Source organism: Hippocampus zosterae, chromosome 9, assembly GCF_025434085.1.
Source record: "Hippocampus zosterae strain Florida chromosome 9, ASM2543408v3, whole genome shotgun sequence".
Lineage (NCBI taxonomy): Eukaryota > Metazoa > Chordata > Actinopteri > Syngnathiformes > Syngnathidae > Hippocampus > Hippocampus zosterae.
In genome coordinates, this window is record NC_067459.1 from 9,531,985 (window position 1) to 9,551,168 (window position 19,184).

The window sequence follows — 19,184 nt, forward strand, 5'->3', positions numbered from 1 at the left end:
CATTCTCATTTTTTAAAAGTTGTTATTAAAGTCTTAAAGCATAATCTGTTTTAAAATATTTTTTGTAAACAAAAATTCAAGGCTTATCTCTCTCTCTCTCTATCCCCCTTTCTCAATGATGAAGTAATTTTTATTAATTAAAAAAAAACATTTGATTGAGCACGTATCTGTTTGAAAAATGGTGAAAAATATCAAACACACAAAAATGTCCCAAATAACAGGATCAAATTGTTTTGCTCCATCACCAAAACATATTCATTTTACGATTAACTATAACTGAGAAAACCAGTGCTGAAATTTGACTGATCATAATCAATACAGACTTCAACAATGTCAATTTAACTATCCTTCTCATCAAACACTTGCCTTGTTTTAACATTTCAGGTTATGCAACATGGTTTATCAGCATTTCACTTAATTTGCAAAAACAACATCAATTGAGTTAGTATGAATAAACGTTACTTCATTTTCATTTGAAAATGTGCTTAATTGTGTCATTTTGGAAAATGAACCCCCCAAAAAGATTACAAAATCATACATGCACACGCACAGAGCGAGAGAGATGCCCCAATCAAATGTTGTCAAATTATTTTGCTCTATTCATATCTTATTTTTTAAACAAATAATTCAAAAGAAAACAACTGCTAACTTTCCCACGCTATAGGCACTATATTTTTTCCTGACTTCTTCTACTACTGCACGATCTGTTTCAAACATTGTCAAACAATTCAAATAAATCTTTTACCACATGCCATGAGATACACAGAGGTTCACTTTTTAAAATGTAGTTTTAGCTATTTAACCATGTTCTCATTACATTACTATTTGCTTTAACCACAGATGCGGAAGAAGTTGTCACATTAGCAGAGCATTACTCAAAGAGTTAAGAGAACCCAGGAAGATGCTCAAGATAGCAGCAGAAGGCTCTTGTAGACACGATAAAAACATTTGCCTCATCTGCAGCAAAAGACAAAGCCTTTGTACTTTGAAAGCGAGTCTACTTTGGTCGAGGCAGAGTCCACATTGAAGGGAGAAAAGCTATTTTCCTTGGCTGGCCCTGGAATGCAAACCATAATGAGAGTTGAGCTGATTTATGTGAAAGGTTCTTATCAATTAGTTAAAAAAAGAGCCGCCGAGGGACAAGTAATTTTGTCCAAACCCAATCCGGGACGGACGACGTATCATTACAATGATAAAATATGTTTGCGCTTCAATTTCTATTTTTCAAAACTAGAAAAGAGAACCATTAATGTGCCATAGATCATTTAGGAGCAAAAACAATTTGGAACTGATAAATGACAAAACTCAAAACTATGTTTGGTCCTAGATTTGAAATAGTCGCTGTCATCCACTAGACCAAAACCACATTAAATCACATGGGATCTTTTGAGCTCACTTAATCAGTCATTTAGCGGGACCGAATTAACCAAAAACAACGAGGCAGAACTGAGTGGACCGGGTGCTATTCATTGATGGATTGACTGCATGGTTCATGGTTTTTTTTTCCTCCTCGAGTGGCACCATTGGAATATATGTAGCCTGGAACTTGATCTCTTCAGATTGGAATCAGGTCTCTTAAAATGTGGTGAAAAACTAGATGCGTAGCTGCCAATGAAAGTGCAGCGTAAAAACAGAAAATGTGTGGTCTATCTACAGTGGATATAAAAAGTCCACATGCCTGATAAAAATGCCAGGTTTTTGTGGTATGAGACCAAGATAAATCATTTCAAAACTTTTTCCACCAACAGAATAACGTATACGACCTAATTGAAAAAAAATTGATATTTTCTGCGAGAGCAAGCAAAAATGTGTTATTGAAATAATTGTGGTTTTATACATGTGCATCATTCATGTGGTCAGAATTAACCAATCACAGTCAAAAAAATTATATATATGTTCAATGGGAGACAGCAAACACTTGCCACCATTTCGTGCCGCTGAGTCAGTCCAAATAAAGTTTAGATGTTCAATTAGGATTTTTTTTTTTTAAATGAACTTTTTTCTTTTGCTTTCTGGCAGTGGCCTAAGCTGTTAGGGGACTATTTTGTAATGATCTCGATCTTGATTTAGGCCCCAGTTCCAGCTGAAGAGAAACAGCCCCAAAGCGTGATGCTTCCGCCACAATGCTTCACTGTATGCATTTTGTTTTTCGGGTGATGATCGGTGTTGTTTTAGCACCAAACCTATCTGTTGGAATTATGGCCAAAAAGTTCAGCCTTGGTGATGGACTTTTTTGGCTAAAATCGATGTAATACATAATAGTCATATTCTGTTAATATTACTGTTTACCTGCACTGCAAATCCAGCCTACGAAACAAGTTGCAAAACCATCTTTGTTGACATATTTCCTTAGCAGAACAGCTCAGCTTGCCTTTGCGTCCCTGTGGTGCAATGCTTCTTTTTCATTTGGCCGAGGAGATAACATCAGTTATTTTCCACACGTCAAAACACTTGGATGATCCCAGTTAGCTCGGGTTGCTCGTTGAACCCGGCGCCACTCGGCTCTGCCTTCTTGTGAAAATGTGATCTTACTGAAGGTTAATCCTTTGGTTTTTCCCTGCACTAACAGAGATCGCACAGCTAAAGTGAGAGAGACTTTGTGCTCCTGATGTTGCCGGAAGGCCTTTAAGAGGTGGAAATCAGTTCCAGCCCAAAGTGGCTCTTGTAAATACCTTGACATTCCAGAGGATGAGAAAAGCTGCTGACCCGCAGGAAGTCTACCTAAGCACCGTTAAATTCATTTCAAAAGCATTTGTTTAACCTCGAGGAATGGAAGTGGGATTTTATTTTAATTTCCAAACTGATTTAAAGCCGGCAGCTCAGTATCATAGTGGCCATCATGTCTCCCTCACATTTCTGAGGTTCGGGTGCGAAGCTCGGCTACGGCCTTCCAGTGTAGAGTTTTCAGTATGCATACTTCACCCGTTGAAAAAAAAAAAATGTCATTGATTGAACATTATAATGGGTTTGAATGTGAATGTGAATGGTTGCTGGTCTATATTTGATTGGCCGATGACCAATCCTTGGTGAACCTGACTACCCCAAATGTCATTTGACATAATTGTCCAGAAGCTTGCATGACTTTTTGTCTACATGGGTCCCTGCAATTGGCCGAGGAACAATCAAGTATGTACCTCACTTATCTTGTCAAAAGTTAGTCAGGCTCGGATATCTGCAACCTGTGATCAACTGCCGACAGTCCAGGGTGTTCCCAGTTTCTCTTGCCAAACGGCAGCAGGGATAGCTTCGATTAGCAGGAACCCAAAGGAGCACTATATAAAATGGATGGATATGCCTTCTTATGGATAATCGACGTGATATATCAGGTGGCCCGCACACCACATACATCAGCCTAATAATTTTTTGTGCCTTTGAAATATTATGCAGGGCCAACAACATATTGAGTGAGTTAATTTTTGTTTTAAAAAAAAAGCACAACATTAGTTATTGCACTTAATGTTGGTTTTCTGTTCAGAAATTTAGATATTTATATACATACATAAGAAGTTTGGTGGCCACGGTTACACTCTTAATAGACAATGTAGGGCAGTTCAACGTTTGAACCTTAGGTGGCAGCGTTGATGCAACCACACGTCAACACCCGGCTGTGGAGCTTGCAGTACCCCATTTGATCTTTTTTCCTGAAGCTCGACATTAAAATAAATTCAGTCCATCTATCTTGCCTGTCTAAAAGTGAATTAGCTGGAGTGTTTCAATCAATAACTTTTCTCATGCCTTGCTTTAAATAAAGGTACAAAGAAAAAAAATAGTCTACGGCACCCAGCTTATTTACTTATTTTGTATCTGTCCGGTTATGATGCGAAATATACCATGATCAGATTAAAGTATTAATATTTTTAATTAATTGTAAATAAAATACATTAGCTGTTTCACATTTATATACGTGTTCCAAATAATTTTGTATGCATTTTAAATAACTAAACTTACAATTATTATTAAAATCATTTTTCGAATGTTTCTTCAATCGAACAATTTGAAGTGCTAGTAACAGTAATTTCCTTCTAACATCAATAATCCCTAAACGGTACTATGAAATTGCAGTGCAATTTCTGCTTCCCACCATACAATTAAAGATATTATTTTTAAAATTAATTCATAAAAACAGCAAAATATTAGTATTCCAGTCCTGGTTGGTGCTCAGGCTTATATGTAATTGGTGAAATAAACTACATTTTTAAAACCAAAATTCCCCTCCCCTTGAAAAAAAAAATCTAGTAAAGGAAAATTCAGATTTTAAAAGGCATTTGGATGAAAACAAAAGAAAAACATCCTTATTCACGCTCAGTTATTATTATTATTAAAAGTGCTTTAGGTTTGGTGATGAAAATAAATATTTTTTTTAATTGTACGTTTATATTGTCCCATGCAGCTGATATGAATAAAATGATACGAGTCGATTATAATAACTACGATAAATCAATGCTGAATTTAGCATCAGGTCTCCCTTACTCTGCTCATCTATAGTAATTGAAGTTTGTCCCACTTATGTTTTGTGTGTTTTACTTTTTGCCCAAGAGCTTGCATTGCTTCCTGCTACTTTTTTTTTACCGACACGCTGCATTTGAACGCAGTCCGGAAGCAATATGTCTGCGGGCGACTTGAGAAGAGTATTAATGTCATTTCTTCAACATTTTCACTTCTCTTTTGGCCGAGTTCCACACGGGGCTTGTCTGGAAGTCATTAGAGCTCCGGCATGCTGCTTTCTCTGTGCTCCCTCCAACATTTGGCTCCATCTGTGTCCTAATCACCTGGACGCCATCCCGTGTCAAGACAGTCAAGTGAACTGGAATCAATAGAGTCCAACTCGGATGGGGCCAAGACATCAGTAAGGTTCAATGAAAGCCAGAGAGTGCTTCTCCACAGCTTCCAGGAAAAGTTCATTTTTCTATAATATGAACACATGTTGAATCTTTGGGGGCTTTTATTTGTTTATTTGCATGGCTGGCAAGACCAGATACTCTTGCAGGCCTTGTATGGACCGCGAGCCGTAGATTCCCTACCACTGCTCTCAATTGTAACCTTTTGTTGTTGCCAGAATTGCTTTATTTTTGTGTTACTGTGAAATGTCAGTATTTTTAATTGATACATTTTAGATTTAAAACGTGAATATTTCTTAGTTTTTCTATGAGATGCACAAGACCTCGCTATTTTTTTCATACTTTAAATTTGACTCTTTTTTGCTATATTTTTATGAGAATTATGGAAACCTCAGCGCTCCTTAGTATGTAGTGTACTAACATTTTATATCATGAATGAACAAACAGACAATTAATTCTTCAAAAATCATCCTGTATTGAAAAAAGAACATTACATCGCCATTGTAGATCCAAAAACGGTGAGCACATCCCAGTTTTAATTATTTGTGATGAATAATTGATGATGAACTGAGGCAACATATTTAAAAGTGGTTCCACTCGTATGATGAATGAGATGGCAAGAGCGCTCACTAACTGCTAAGCTCTCCTGCTGCGGTTTCATGTACAGTACAATATGAAGTCTGTTCCGTCAAATGGGGAGCTCATTTGATGGGAGGATCTGTTCAAAACGTTCAAATGTTTTTTAATCACCAATTTTAAACCATGCACATTAACACCATTGATCAACAGCAAATTTTAATCAGAGATGGCTTGATGTGTGTCTCTGAATGTATTTTTGATGCCGATTTGAAATGTCTACACTTTTTTTCGAGCACGTTAGGTTTTTGACATTTTTTTGTTTTTAACTTTGATCTACAAATGCAATACCTGCACGATATGAATTTTACCAAGCGTACTTTATAGCTTTGACGATCAGAAAAAAAATCCACCTATTGCTGAACCGCCCCCTTAATTAATAAATGTAATACATTATTATATTACAATTTTAAGATTATCATTACATTATTCATTTATAATTAGTATTTTTACAAAAAATGGTGTGCAAGAGAAAAAAAATGAGGGCAGGTGAGGAATTAGTGCAGAAAATGCTTCTTAAAAAGTTTACTTGCATCTCTGATTAAAAAGTTTTGTAAAAACATTGTTGACCAGTGTAAGATAAGATGCATATTTTTAAATAATTTCCAGCCTCAGTGGTGATGCATTCACATTCCATCTTAATCCCAAAATCATGAAAGATGGTTAAAAACAAAACATAGAAAATAAATCTCGTATAATTATCTTTACCATGTTAGTTACATCAAAAAGAGAGCGAAGTTTAACTTGATCACGTTTTGTTGAACTTTGGTTAATTTATTAAAGTTATCTCAGTTATATTACATTGTTTGTCATTGAACAAAACATTCAAACAACTCGGAAACGCTTTTTCTAGCAGTGTTCATCCTTGAGCGTCACATCATTATTATTATTCAACATTAAATGATTATTTAATTAAAATGAATAGAAAAAACGATGTAATTGTGTTTGCCTGTTTTTGAAACAAACAAAAAAACAACACGTAGGTAGACAAAACAAAACAAAACAAAACAAAAAGGCATCGTTTACTCACGCTGCTGCAGCACCTGTTACGGCACAGCTCCCGTAACGAACACTCCGTATTGTATAAAGCAATCCCTACTCAACAGCACGAGTTGCGTGTTTCCATCTTGAGTGGCGTGCAAGTTGAGGTGTAAACTTTTTCCAGTTTTGAAAGCATCCTGCACGATGCCAAATCACAAAACTAGCAGAAAGGTAAAAAGCGGCGTGGAGAAGGACGGTCCTTCTCCTGTTGATTGACAGCTGGGCGAAAACAACTTCGCTTAGAAGGGGAGCTCACTGTTCCGGTGACCAATCGGGTCATGAAAAATTGAAATATATGTTTGAATATCGTCCTTATATTTGATAAATATTACATAAACAACCATTATTTCACGCGAGACGTGGTCCAGAGACACAGCATGACTCATTTGTGATGACAAGTCACAATCACCACCCCCGGTGTCTGCGTGTGTTTGGTCTCGCCCAAACTTGGTCCAGATTTGAGTCGCTTGTGTTTTCCTATCCGTGCGCGCTCTGCTGGAGGTGAAGGACCGCCTGTGCCCTCTCCGCGTCGGGCAGTCAATGGCTTTCTGGACCTATTTTATTTGAATGCCCGGGGCCGTTTTTCAGTGACCGCGACCATGGATATTCTATGGATATTCTGGATTTTGCCGGTCGTAATAGCTGTTGAAGGTAAGACAACGTGCGGTTTTTAAAGAATCGCACGCATGCATCCTTGTGCCGGCTTTTGACGTTGCCGACGGTCCCCGGTGACCGCATTCTTAATAAAAAGAGATGGAATAAAAATGACACGAAACGCATTAGTTTTATTTCCTCCCTCTTTTTGTGGACGAATGTGGTGTTTGTTTAGCACTGTTATGCAGCGGAGTGCGTCTGTAGATGGGGATGAGGATGATGATGGCGATGGGGGTACAGTGACTATAATGATGATGGAGTGACATAAACATCCCTGGACAAGATTCCTTCACTTTTAAAGACACAGCTCGACTTTTTCTGTCATCTTACTTGAAAGTATAGAACGTGCGAACATACTCACACATGCACAAAAACTAATGTAAAATTGCGGCGTCTTTTAATCTGCACGGATAAGTAGTTTTGCAAGCTCTCTTGTTTCAACATTGCATTTTTATGATGACATTTGCCTGAAAAAAAAATCATTAAATGCATGTACATTTAAGTGCTTCTCTGGTAACACTTGGATGCACAATTCCGTTGACACTGTTTGCTGATATGATATAGGGAGCTACAGTGGTTGGAAACTGTCACGTCATAAAAATTTAAGATAACTATGATATACAGTTGCACTCATAAATTTAAATGTGCCAACCGGGAAGATTTGTTATATATGTACTATTCTTTGATCAAAGCATGAGTAATCAGGCAAAACACTTTTTATTTTAACTGGGATTCATAATGCACAAGAAAAAAGAATAGAATGAGTTTGTGTGTTTATTCATCGCAAAAAAAAGCCAATATATCACAAATTCTGGAATTGTGCTTCAATTGAAGAGTGTAACTGTAAATATAGGATGAAACGAATTAGTTGTACATTTGAATGGGTTTCTGGTCAATTTTATGACACAGAAAAAATTACATTGTACGTCAAGTGTCACAGCCTTAATTTTGAGTCGGTGTGAGGAAACATTTAGGTCAACTGATGCATCACAATGGGAAGCTCTGATTAAAAAAAAGAGCTAAATTAAAGTAAAGAAAAACGTGGAAAAACAATAAATAAATGAGGAAAAACAAGACGCGAACAATTTTATTTCCCGTAAAATCTCTCATAATGGCGCGCATTTGTTGAGAAGCTGCTTTTACATAATTTAAATATATTTTTATGCATTTGATTTCTGGACCTTTGTAATTTAAATGCAAGTTTTATATGCAAGTACGCTGAAGTTAAATCACCCACAAATATTTGTTTCAAATGTAAGCGGTATGTGTGTCACAAAATATGTGCCGTTATTTGGACCGCCAAACTAACAGAATTTAGTGACATTTGGGAATCTGAATATACTTCTGGTAAGTTTTTTTTTAGCGTACAACTCCATTTACATTACATATGAGATGATATGGAGCCACAGCGGTTGGACGTTATGATACAATAGTTGATGAAAATAAATTAAGAAGGCACGATGACAAAATGGAAAATAACCCACTAGTACTGTAAAATCTTTCACCGTGACACACAGTTGTTTTTTTTGTTTCTTTAGATTTTTAAATCCTTTTTGACTACAAAAGAGATGACATTGCATTACTCTGTATTTAGCTTAGTCATTTTCAAGCTGGCTCTCCTACAATCGCATGTACGCCAGTGTTAAATGGCCACCCCCCGCATAATTTCAGCAAATGTAACAGCGTCTGTGTCCGATTATTTTGCAAAATATATGTTGCAGCCGCCATATACGCAACCCCATACTCACAGAAGTGACCAAAAATGGCTTTTTACCGAGATGAATGCATTAACCGTGCCGTATTGCAAGAGAACACGGACTAACAAGAACTTCCGTGCCATTTATTTTTATTCTTTTGGTGACGTGGTTTCGGGTTTTTAATGCTCAACATCCAATTTGATTTGGTAGACCCACAGCGAATGAAGATTCCCTGCGCTCAGGGCCCGTTTTTTTTTCTCCATTCAATAGATCACCCTCACCGACGGTCCAATGAAGTGGCAAACTATGACTTACGTATGAGAATTGAAGGGTTGAAAAAGAGGTCACTGGAGCTCTAATCCGAAAAGAGAAAGGAAAAAAAAATCCCGGCATGCAACGGGAAGCGAAGCCTCCAGTGGATTGTTTGAACATTACTATTGTTGACCTCTTTTTGAATACTTTTGAATATTGTTGTGTAAAAGCTTAGCCAATAGTCGGTCTTTAACATTTGGAACATTTAACATTCCTGTTATGAGGTGGGTCAAAGTGACCCATTTTTTGAAAATGTAAAATCGGCGGGAAAAAGAAAATCTGCTGCTGGCTTTGTTCCAAAACCGAATATGCAAACTCTTTCACGCTTAACCCTTGGATATGCTAAAGAAACAATAAAAACATAATCCAAGAATTTGTACTCACACTTCCATGGTCTAAATGCCACTTAAAACTTTTTTCATACAGTTATAGGAAGGTCATGATGACGGCCGGAGTTGAATTAATTCACTTAAAGGAAACCATTCAAATAAGAACACTTACTGTAAGACGTTTGTGCGCTTTACTGTGCCGGTGCCATTTTAGGAAGTTGCCATCATCACTCTGTCGCAGTCAGAAATACGATGTAGTGGCTTTGATTTATTTCACGTCACAGAGACCACATTGTGCCGCCGCCCTTATAAGTAGCAATGTGGGACAGCTACAGATGGCGTACATTCGAGTCTTTCCTTACAGAGGCGTTTCATTCATCCTGGGGGATTGAGGTACAGCACTAAATTGTTGATTAGTGCTTATGTGAGAAGCCGCATCAAATTATTGGTTAACCCAGCAGGAAAGGAGCGGGCGTGTTTGAAGATTAATGGAGGTGGAACAGGCAAATAAGGAGAGCTTTGTCAAACATGTCCAGGAAAACACACCGAGGATTTATCCCGCTCCGGTTTCAGGCCCGTTCATCATCATCATCGGAGTTTAGTCGACAGCCATACTAACGACAAGGCTCATCGAATTATGTTGAGTTAGAATTCAGATTTATACGCAGCCATAAAACCGCAGCAGCACGTGCAGTTAAAAGTGGGGTTGGGAATTCTCTAGGTGGAACTGCTTGTGTTTTCCAATTGGCCTCTGACATCCGTTGCGGTGCTGCAGACATTTTCTGGTTGGGTAGGTGTTGCCATGATGCGGCAGCAGTCTGCGAAAGGCCAGTATGCAAGATGGTGTTGGGATCAGCCAGTCCACGGGGTCCATTCTCCCTGTTTTTTAATTTGTGTGTGTGTGTGTGTGTGTTTTTTTTTCACGGAATCATAATGGACCCGAAAGCGTGATTAAATTGAAATATTCACGTTGAAATAAAGTTGGGAGGCGAAGCCAACTTTTCCCAGGTTTGTTTTCCGAAATACCAAGTTTGTTCGTCAGTTTGATGTCAAACAACTACAATTGGGGTGTGAAAAAAAAATTGCCCGGGTTTGCGGATGTGCTAACCATCGGCCACCCTGCCGCCCGAGTGCAATACATGAAGGAGACGAGCACAACGGCGCAGAAAACGGCAATTGTAGTCGTTTTAAAGGATAAAGAATATATACCGCTGAGTATTGTCATAGTTTCATTGACATGTGTTGCTGTACTGTTTATTAAATAAGACAATTGCGTCACTTTTGTTCAGTGTGCATCACATTCCCAGCCAATGTGTGTCATCCCATTTCACTTAACTGGTCAAGAAATTATTTACTTCAAACATCCTGCATTTTTTTCATAGAACTACCTGCCAGCGATGTCTAGTGACAGGCAGAGCAATGAATTGGTCTTTCTCTAGATGGCAGAAAACACATCATGAACCTGTGGGATTTTTCTGGTGGTGTTCCCTTGGCATTGATATGGATTTGGATCAACTTTATTGTCAAATATACTGTATGTGTAACTTGTAAAATGAGATTTGTGGATTTGTAAAAATACCAGACCCTCTTAAGAAGGACTACCCAATAATATCGGTTTGTGAAAAAATACAAAATGGAACAATTTTGGACAAAGGAGGTTTGATGTACTGCCTTCAGCGTAGGATACGATAATGTTTCAGCGCACACAATATGAGAGCTAATCTTACCAAGCTTGGTAAAGATGCTTTGAGATGCAAATGTTTTCTATTGTTTTGAACCGGAATCGTTTTGTAAAGAATGTGTGTGTTAGTGTAACATGGAAGCATTTTGTTTTATGTCCGAGGAACAAAAACCCGACGGGGCAGGATCTCCGAGAAACGGGATTAGAAGAAGGTAAAAAATTAGCTAGCGCGGCATATATATGATCCAGTGTTTTTCTCGGTGGCCCCAATGAGCAGATGCGGCGGATTGGCGCGCATGCCAACTGCCACAGTAGGCTTTTCACAAAGAATCTGTCTCTATTCAGGAGCTAATCCATGCTGCACAGCGCTCCGGTATTGTCACTTTGCGTGCACAATCTCAATTAGTGCTGCTACCAGTTGTTGTTTCCCTTGAAGGAGGTGTGTCACATTTCAGGCGTCTACGGGTCGCGTTTATTTTTTCTTTCGGGGGAGATCAAGGTGGCGTATTACAGTTTTGCTGCGGCCAACGCTGCGCCACATTACAGACTCCACTTCGCGGGCTTGTTTGTTGTATGCCGTCGACCTTTTGTCTGATTCTCTCTGGCTCTGTCGTGCATAATCAAAGCTGGAAAAAAAGAAGGTAGGTGTGCTTCTTGAAGCCTTGCCAGAGAATTGCGATCCTGCCGGTTCGGTCCCACCAGGATAGGATGCACTCTTTGGCACGGTTTCCACGCCTTCAGCTGTCTGCGACTGACTGCGGCTGTCTGCACTACACAAGCCATGCCTTCGGGCTTTTGTACCTTTAACTGTTCCAATGCGCCTAGATTTGCCCTCTAAACCTGATGCTAAAATTACCAAGTATGGTATACGTGCAAGTATGAACGTTTAAAGGAACAAAGTATTAGATTAAAGAATACAGTGTATTCAAGTGTCAGAATGGGTCAGAATTCTGAGTTGTTTTATTTCATAATTTGACATCTTTATTACTGACATCATATTAATTAATCAACAGAACGGTGTGCCAAGACTATGCTGAAACAAACACATACCTTATGTCATTTTATGTTTTGACGAGCAATAAAAGCATCATCACATCAAAGTATTTCGTCTAACACAAAAAAACGCTGTGATTTGTTCTTTTAGTGCCAAAAATGTACATTTATCGTTTCATTAATTTAGTGGTTGAACATTCACACAGAGGGAATCGATTTTTCACAACGTGGATGGTCTGGCTCAGCAGTACTGTATTTCATTTCTGTTTTTGGATGCAACATCGTGGAACTTAACTAAATAAATCTGTGAAGGCAGTAATGGCTTTCCATTAAACGCAAGTAGGTCTCAGCTACAAATTTACAAACTCGTGATGTCATCAAAACACATTTATATTTGTCATGGAAATCGGCATATTTATAAAACACTAAAAGCCACCCAGTTTCGACCTTCATGCAAGAATAAGACTTGGTCCAGTGAGACTATAACATTATTGTCATGTTAGCCTTTTAAAATGACATTTTCTATGACTGTTTGTCACTGTATTAATATACATGAATGGCGATGGCTTCCACCATTTTTAGTCTTTACTCGACTCAAAAACATATTTGGGCTACTTTTAGGTAACATGTTACTTTGAAAATGAGACACGTGGCAATAAATTTCACTTTATTTATCAGCTATTGAATTGGATTAAAAATGTAGCATTTATTTTCTAGCTGCGTAATATTTTAACAAAAATTCATTTGAGGGAGGATGAAACCCATCAATATTAAATAGGTGTTAAATTAAAATTGGCCACTTGGACCTGCCGTGTAAATCCAGCTCAAGTTTATTTGCTTTTTATTATTCATTTCAGCAGACACCCTCTGCCAGTTGAATTCCAATTCAGTGTTGAACATGCATAGCAAATGTAGCACCTCCTTTCCACTTTTGCCTTGTTATTAGCGCTGGTAAATTAGGTCATCTAAAGTAAAAGCAGGCTCACCGATTCCCCTCTTAATAGAGCCTCCTTGATGGGTCGGCATGGCAGCTTCAGAAAGAAAATGACAAATAAAAGGGGGTTTGTGAAGGTCGGAAATTTGTTGAATTGGGCTCAGGGGCTAATTATTCTCGTGTGCTGTCGGTTTCTGCTACGTTGTTAGCATGTTGCGGTACACTCATTAGGCACTTCATTAGATACACCCACACTTGCAATGCAATTCAATTAGACTGTGTCAGAAAGGTACTGCTACTTTCTGTTTACGATTGAGGTCACGCTGGAGTGCGTCACATGAGACGGCGCTTCTGTTCTGTTGCAGTCTCTCAACGTCAATAGAGTTGTTGAAGTGATTGAATCAAAATGGAAAAAGAGCAGTTTTGCTGTGCAAGCGTCTAGGCTCACTGTTAATTTGCTCTTCATAATTTAGGTTAAACACGGTGTCTCTCAGACATGCGATTCGCAGAGGTCCGCAGACAGATACCGTTGGGCATATTAATTCCAGATTTTTCACGTCGAATGATATTTTTGGACAAACTCGTTTTCCACGGGGGTTAGCTTCGGCGCCGCAGTCTTACATTTGACACAGACGAGGCGACTAATTCAAATAAACAGACAAAGTAGAAACATACATTACCTCTGCGTAACCTCTCCAAATGTTGACAAAGGCATCTTTATCAGGTCTATTCTTGTAGCCTATCTTGGTTTGCGCGTGCTAATTGGTGAGGTGCGCTCTTTTCGTTGAGCCTTGTTTCTTGGCGTGGACTGATTCATACAAACCCGCCGGGAATGGGTATCGTTGTCGGGTTGCATTTGCACTCTCAATTCAAATATATCTTGGCTTAATTTGCTGTGTGTGTTTTTTTCATCATTTGGAAGGTGTGTCTTTCTGCCAGGTTTTCACTAGCCACATTAAATTTCATGTTACAAAGTGAAATCGACTACGGGAATACATTTATAAAAAAAAAAAATCCCTCAAAGAAACATATCTTACTCCTGAAAATGGCTAACATAATTAAAACTGCTACACAAGAAATAAAAACGGCAAACGTCGAGTTTGTGTTTGACATGGGTTTTTGAGACGTTTGTGAGTCTACTCCTGATAGACTACCAAAAGGCTGAACTAAAAAAAAAAATGTCAAGGCAATTTTTTTTTCTCTCCAGTGACCATTTAGAACCAAATTGGCCTCCACTCTGTGTCATTTCAGGTATCAGTTGATGACTTTTTGTGTGGCTGTACTCACAGACATGCCTAGGACGAATTCCTCTTTTGAAGGACCCCTGAAAACGGGTTACCCTAAAATGTTCCTGTAAAAATAAAATGGCATATTTCCCATGTCTTTTTGTGCCCGGGTGCTTGAGGCATTTTTTGTGGCTATGTGCATGACAGACATGTTCATGAAAGTTCATGCTGCAAAATGATACAGCCATCAGGGACGGTATTTAAAAAAACAAAACAGTGAGGCTTGTCTCTACCAAGCTGGAGAAAATGAGACTGAGGGAAGCAAAGAAGGGAGCGAGTAGCCTGAGAGAGGTCAGACCTCGTTTTGGAGAGCCCCATCAGCGCACACACACCCCAGGTACCGGGACGTCGCCTTTTATGCGCGCTCGGAGAACACAAACCCGGAGCGGATTAGCGGTCTGGGCTCTCAATGTCCCCGGGAGCGCAGCCCGTCGGACCGAGACAAAGCGAGCCTGATTGCATCGTCATCTGCATGACAAAGAGAGAGTCTTTTTCTACCTGAAAACGCTGCCTCGGCACACACGACGGTACGCCGCACATCCATCAGCGACTCTGGACCCACGTGACAACTGCCCTTTGTTTTCACTCCATCTCTGCCCCCCTCCATGCACCCTGTGTCTCTCTCTCTGGCCCATATGGTCCGTCCACTGTGACCCCTCCTTTGCTGACCTTTCTCATTGGAAACTAATCTGCATCATCATCGATTGATCTCTACTGGTAGTTCAATGCTTGGTGTCGTCATCTCTCCCCAAAAGAGGATGTGGTTCTGCCACAACGGAGCACATTTTTCCATATGTGCAACATCAGTTACTGATTGTTGCGTCACTTATTTTTATACTCCCTACAGTGGAAGCGCCATGGTATTAATATGATCTGTTATATGGCACCCTGCAGTTTGTTTGCATTTCGAAATAAAAAAGTTGTTGCCCCATGCCGGTTTCATTTGGCAATGTGAAATATGGTAGGAATGTCAGAACTTCTAAAGTCTTACAACACATGACTGAAAGGACAAAGGAAGTCTTCCGTTTGGTTGAAACGGCCATGTCGGACATATTTTGGCCATTTCTTGGCGTGTATCTAAGACAAACTTGTCTTGTGGCTTTTTGGAAAATCAATTCCCCGTTGTCAAATTCAACATAAAATGTGGTCAAAATGTTCATCATGTAGTGCCAAACAAAAACGTGAATGAATGAATGTTTGTTTTGAACATGAATAAAACAAAACAATTAAAATAACAACAATAATAACAGTAAGAGTCAGTAAAAACACAACAACAAACAGACAAACATGCAAAGACACAGGAAGTCTGACATTTTGATTTTGAAGCAGCCAATTCAATGACATTTTCAGGTTTTCCTTTCAAGAGAAAATGATCAGAGAGTTTTTTTTTATTTTAATTCAGCCCCTGAGGACAATTTCCCTTGGCAACCTTAAATTTGGTTGTCATGGCTGGGATGAGATGACCGAAATCCCAAGATGCCATGCCAGAAAAGACTCCGGAAGCCTGACATTTTGGTTTGAAGCGGCCATTTCTAGGGGGAGCAATTTTTTTATTTCAACCCTCAAAACCCATTTCACTCGACAGCATGGACTTTGATAGACATATCTATGACCATTGTATCCCAATAAAAGGCCTCAGGTACTCATGACTAGAAAGCCACGAGAGGGCGTAAATCTACACACTCAATAAATCTTTTCTTGACATTCAAATTTCCTTCAAATTCCAACTCATCAAAACAAAAAACAGATATTCATCATAAGTCCATAGTATACGATAAAGCAAGGTATACAATACATCTACCGGTCTGTTGTTCTACGCAGAACATCTTTGTACTATGTTGACTACCGGTAGTTCTGGCTAAGACTGACTTTAGCTGGTAACGCTGTCCGATTCCGTCAGATATGACAAGACAACAAATAGCATGATGATTTTCTCTTTGACTGACACGATGATTCAAGTATGAGATGAGCATCTGTTGCCTTGAATATTTTACAATCCTGTCATGCTCTCCTTTTATATTTTTTTACGAAATGGCATTTTTAGGGCAGCAAGGCACAATTTTGGAATTGTCTCTGGCAATGATGATCAAAAGTGAAAGGGGTATTCAATTTTCTTCCAAAAGGAATAAGAGTTAACTTTTTTAAATTATTTGATATTTGAGGGGCATCAAGGGCCAGGGGGGCATTTATTTCTTTTTCAAGTAATTGCACCAAGGCTGCAAACCGGGAATTAATTAACCTATTTGGAGTTTTGTCGAGACCTTTGAAAATCACATTCATGCACAACCTTGAAAAGCATACAATTGGAGAACTAATGTCATAGAAATGTTAACACAAGTGAATGTTCAACAAAGGAAACCATTTTCTTTGGATTCCTTCCAGGCTATGGTTGCACATGTTACACAAACAGAAAGGGACGCCACATAAAGAGATATACTGTAACGTCTCCACAAAAGGAGTGTCAACATCTCTCTTTAAGGGTGTTTGTTTTTCATACAAGTACAGAAAACCTTAATTTCTTCACTGCATACGGATATGGTTATATATACTGGAGAAACTTTGTCACTGTACTATATAAGGGACATTTTGCCTTGTTTATTCCTCTGTTGCCTTTGCTCGTACTACATGGGAATTGACGTTCAATCGTGGGAATATATCTGCTTTGAATGTATCAAATTTGTTCCATTCAAAATTAATCACCAGTTTTACAGTATGTAACCGTTTGGAATGTCTCTCCTTGAATGCACATGGTAAATTTTCCATCCGACACAGCAGATTTTGATTAGATTTCAAACATGTGCATAATTGTCATTCTCACAAGCCACGGCGAGATTATTTGTTGTCTGAGCGTGCACCACTTCAGAGCATCGCAGCTTTTTCTTGGAAATTCAAACTAAAGAACTCGGCAAAGATTAAGACTCAGCGGCGACTAATAAATTGATGCCTCACTGCTCTTATTGTTGTTTCGCATTCAGCATAAGACGACGATGATGAATGCCCCATTTGGGCAGAGAAACATTCCGAGGATTTGCATAAGCACTGATCCAGAGTGTTGCTTTTGATAATGCACTCTTCCCCAACAAACCGTCCGTGTTCAGTTCATTCTCATTTCCAAGTACGGTAAATGATTCCAACTGGAGTAAGCAACTATAAATGGTACGCAGGCTATTAGAGCTGGCAGAAATAAAACTGCAGACATATCCAGTGGGGTAACGAGCACAATGTCTACAATCACACTGCAGTCGTGAAGTAATGCGGCTTAGGAAGCTGAAATCAGGTGTACAATAGAGGTGGTGGTGGAAGGGGGGGTGTTGAGAAAGCCTGTCTGTCTTCCCCACCATCCTCGGGCAGGGCTGCTTTTCTCCACCAAATCACAATGGATCATTTGGGAGGGCAGCTGGAAGATCCATAGAAAATCTCAGGGGACCCGCTGCGCCTGGGAAATCAATAAAAGAGATCCAGCAGAGACTATTAAATGGAGTGAATGTCGTACGATCAGGCCAAACATTTAGAATATTATTATTCATAGCGTCTAAACAGGCTTTTATTCCGTACACAATACACGTGGCCACGGGTGTCGGTGAAGGCACTGCAGTTTGATGTTTTGCCACAATATTGCATGTCAATCTTCCCGAACAAGTTGAATTCAGTGAAGTATCATGAAGCAAGCATTGTATGCATGTAAAATAAGACAGAAAGAAACAGATAAAATCACTACACACTTGCTGTGCTGAACCTTTTTTAGTTTTTGGTGTGGAGGGTCTTCAGCCATCAACAATATAAATGAACAGACATAAAACATGAACCAGTTTTTCAGATTACACAGTGATGAAAAATTTGGAAAATGTTTCTCGTACTGCATTTTAGCGTGTGGTATTCCGATGACCAACAAAGCACATCACACACATACAGTAACGATAGCTCCACCAACAATGGCTAGAAGAAATAGAAGCATCTAGGCTAAATGATTGCATGTCTGGATTGGGGTTTCAAACTCGCGTGTTCACAGCCATTTTATAATATATAATAATAATAATACATTTTATTTATAAGCGCCTTTAAAGACACCCAAGGACACTTTACAATAACAAAAAAAACACAAAACAATACAATACAATATAATTTTGCATTTTGAACAAGCTTAACGTTCATTTTTAGACTGCTTTCTCAGCAGATCAGGTCATGGAAAAATACCCTTAAAACACCTCACACTGTGGAATAGTAACTCAGGATAGTCTTTTTGAGACGTTCGATAACTTGCCTCTGGTAGCTTTGATCGGAAGGGAAAAATCTGACCCGATCATAAAAATGCATGCACCTCAATTTCGATGCACCTGTGGCTTTCCCATTATACTTTTGTCATTTGGGATCAGTTATGACAGAGTATTTTATTGTTTTAACATTTCACTGTGAGCATTGGTGAACTTATTTTTATACTTTGTATGACATTTAGCCCTGTTGAAATGTTATGAAACCGATTACGTTCGGCCTTTGATGTTCCATTGTAGTTGTTCACAGCATCAACGCAATCGTGGCTAGTTGAAATAATGAAAAAGAAGGTACTTACTACACCTACAACGTTATTTTGTAAAATGGTAAAAAAGCAATTGAGCATTATCTTGGCATGATTGTCTCACCTCCAGCCCATGTCTCTGCTTCTCTCATTTAGCGAGAGAGCTTGGTTTTAATTAAAAACAAGACCGCATCTGTTTTTGTTTCAGTGACCTTTCCTTGCTGTCTGGATGCACCATGTTCATCTGCACCATACTTTCTCTCCAGCCTT

The 19,184-nt window shown here is 38.9% G+C and overlaps 1 protein-coding gene across 5 annotated transcripts in view; it reads left to right on the forward strand.

Moving 5' to 3' along the window:
- Nucleotides 1-7,008: 7,008 nt before the first annotated feature.
- ephb2b (eph receptor B2b) overlaps nucleotides 7,009-19,184 on the forward strand; it is a 153,434-nt gene continuing 141,258 nt past the window's right edge. For all 5 annotated transcript variants that reach the window (XM_052077100.1, XM_052077102.1, XM_052077101.1 and 2 more), the window contains exon 1: nucleotides 7,009-7,166. In XM_052077100.1, the coding sequence (XP_051933060.1) occupies nucleotides 7,115-7,166 (52 nt within the window). In that variant the 5' untranslated portion in view covers nucleotides 7,009-7,114. The remainder of the gene's footprint in view (nucleotides 7,167-19,184) is intronic.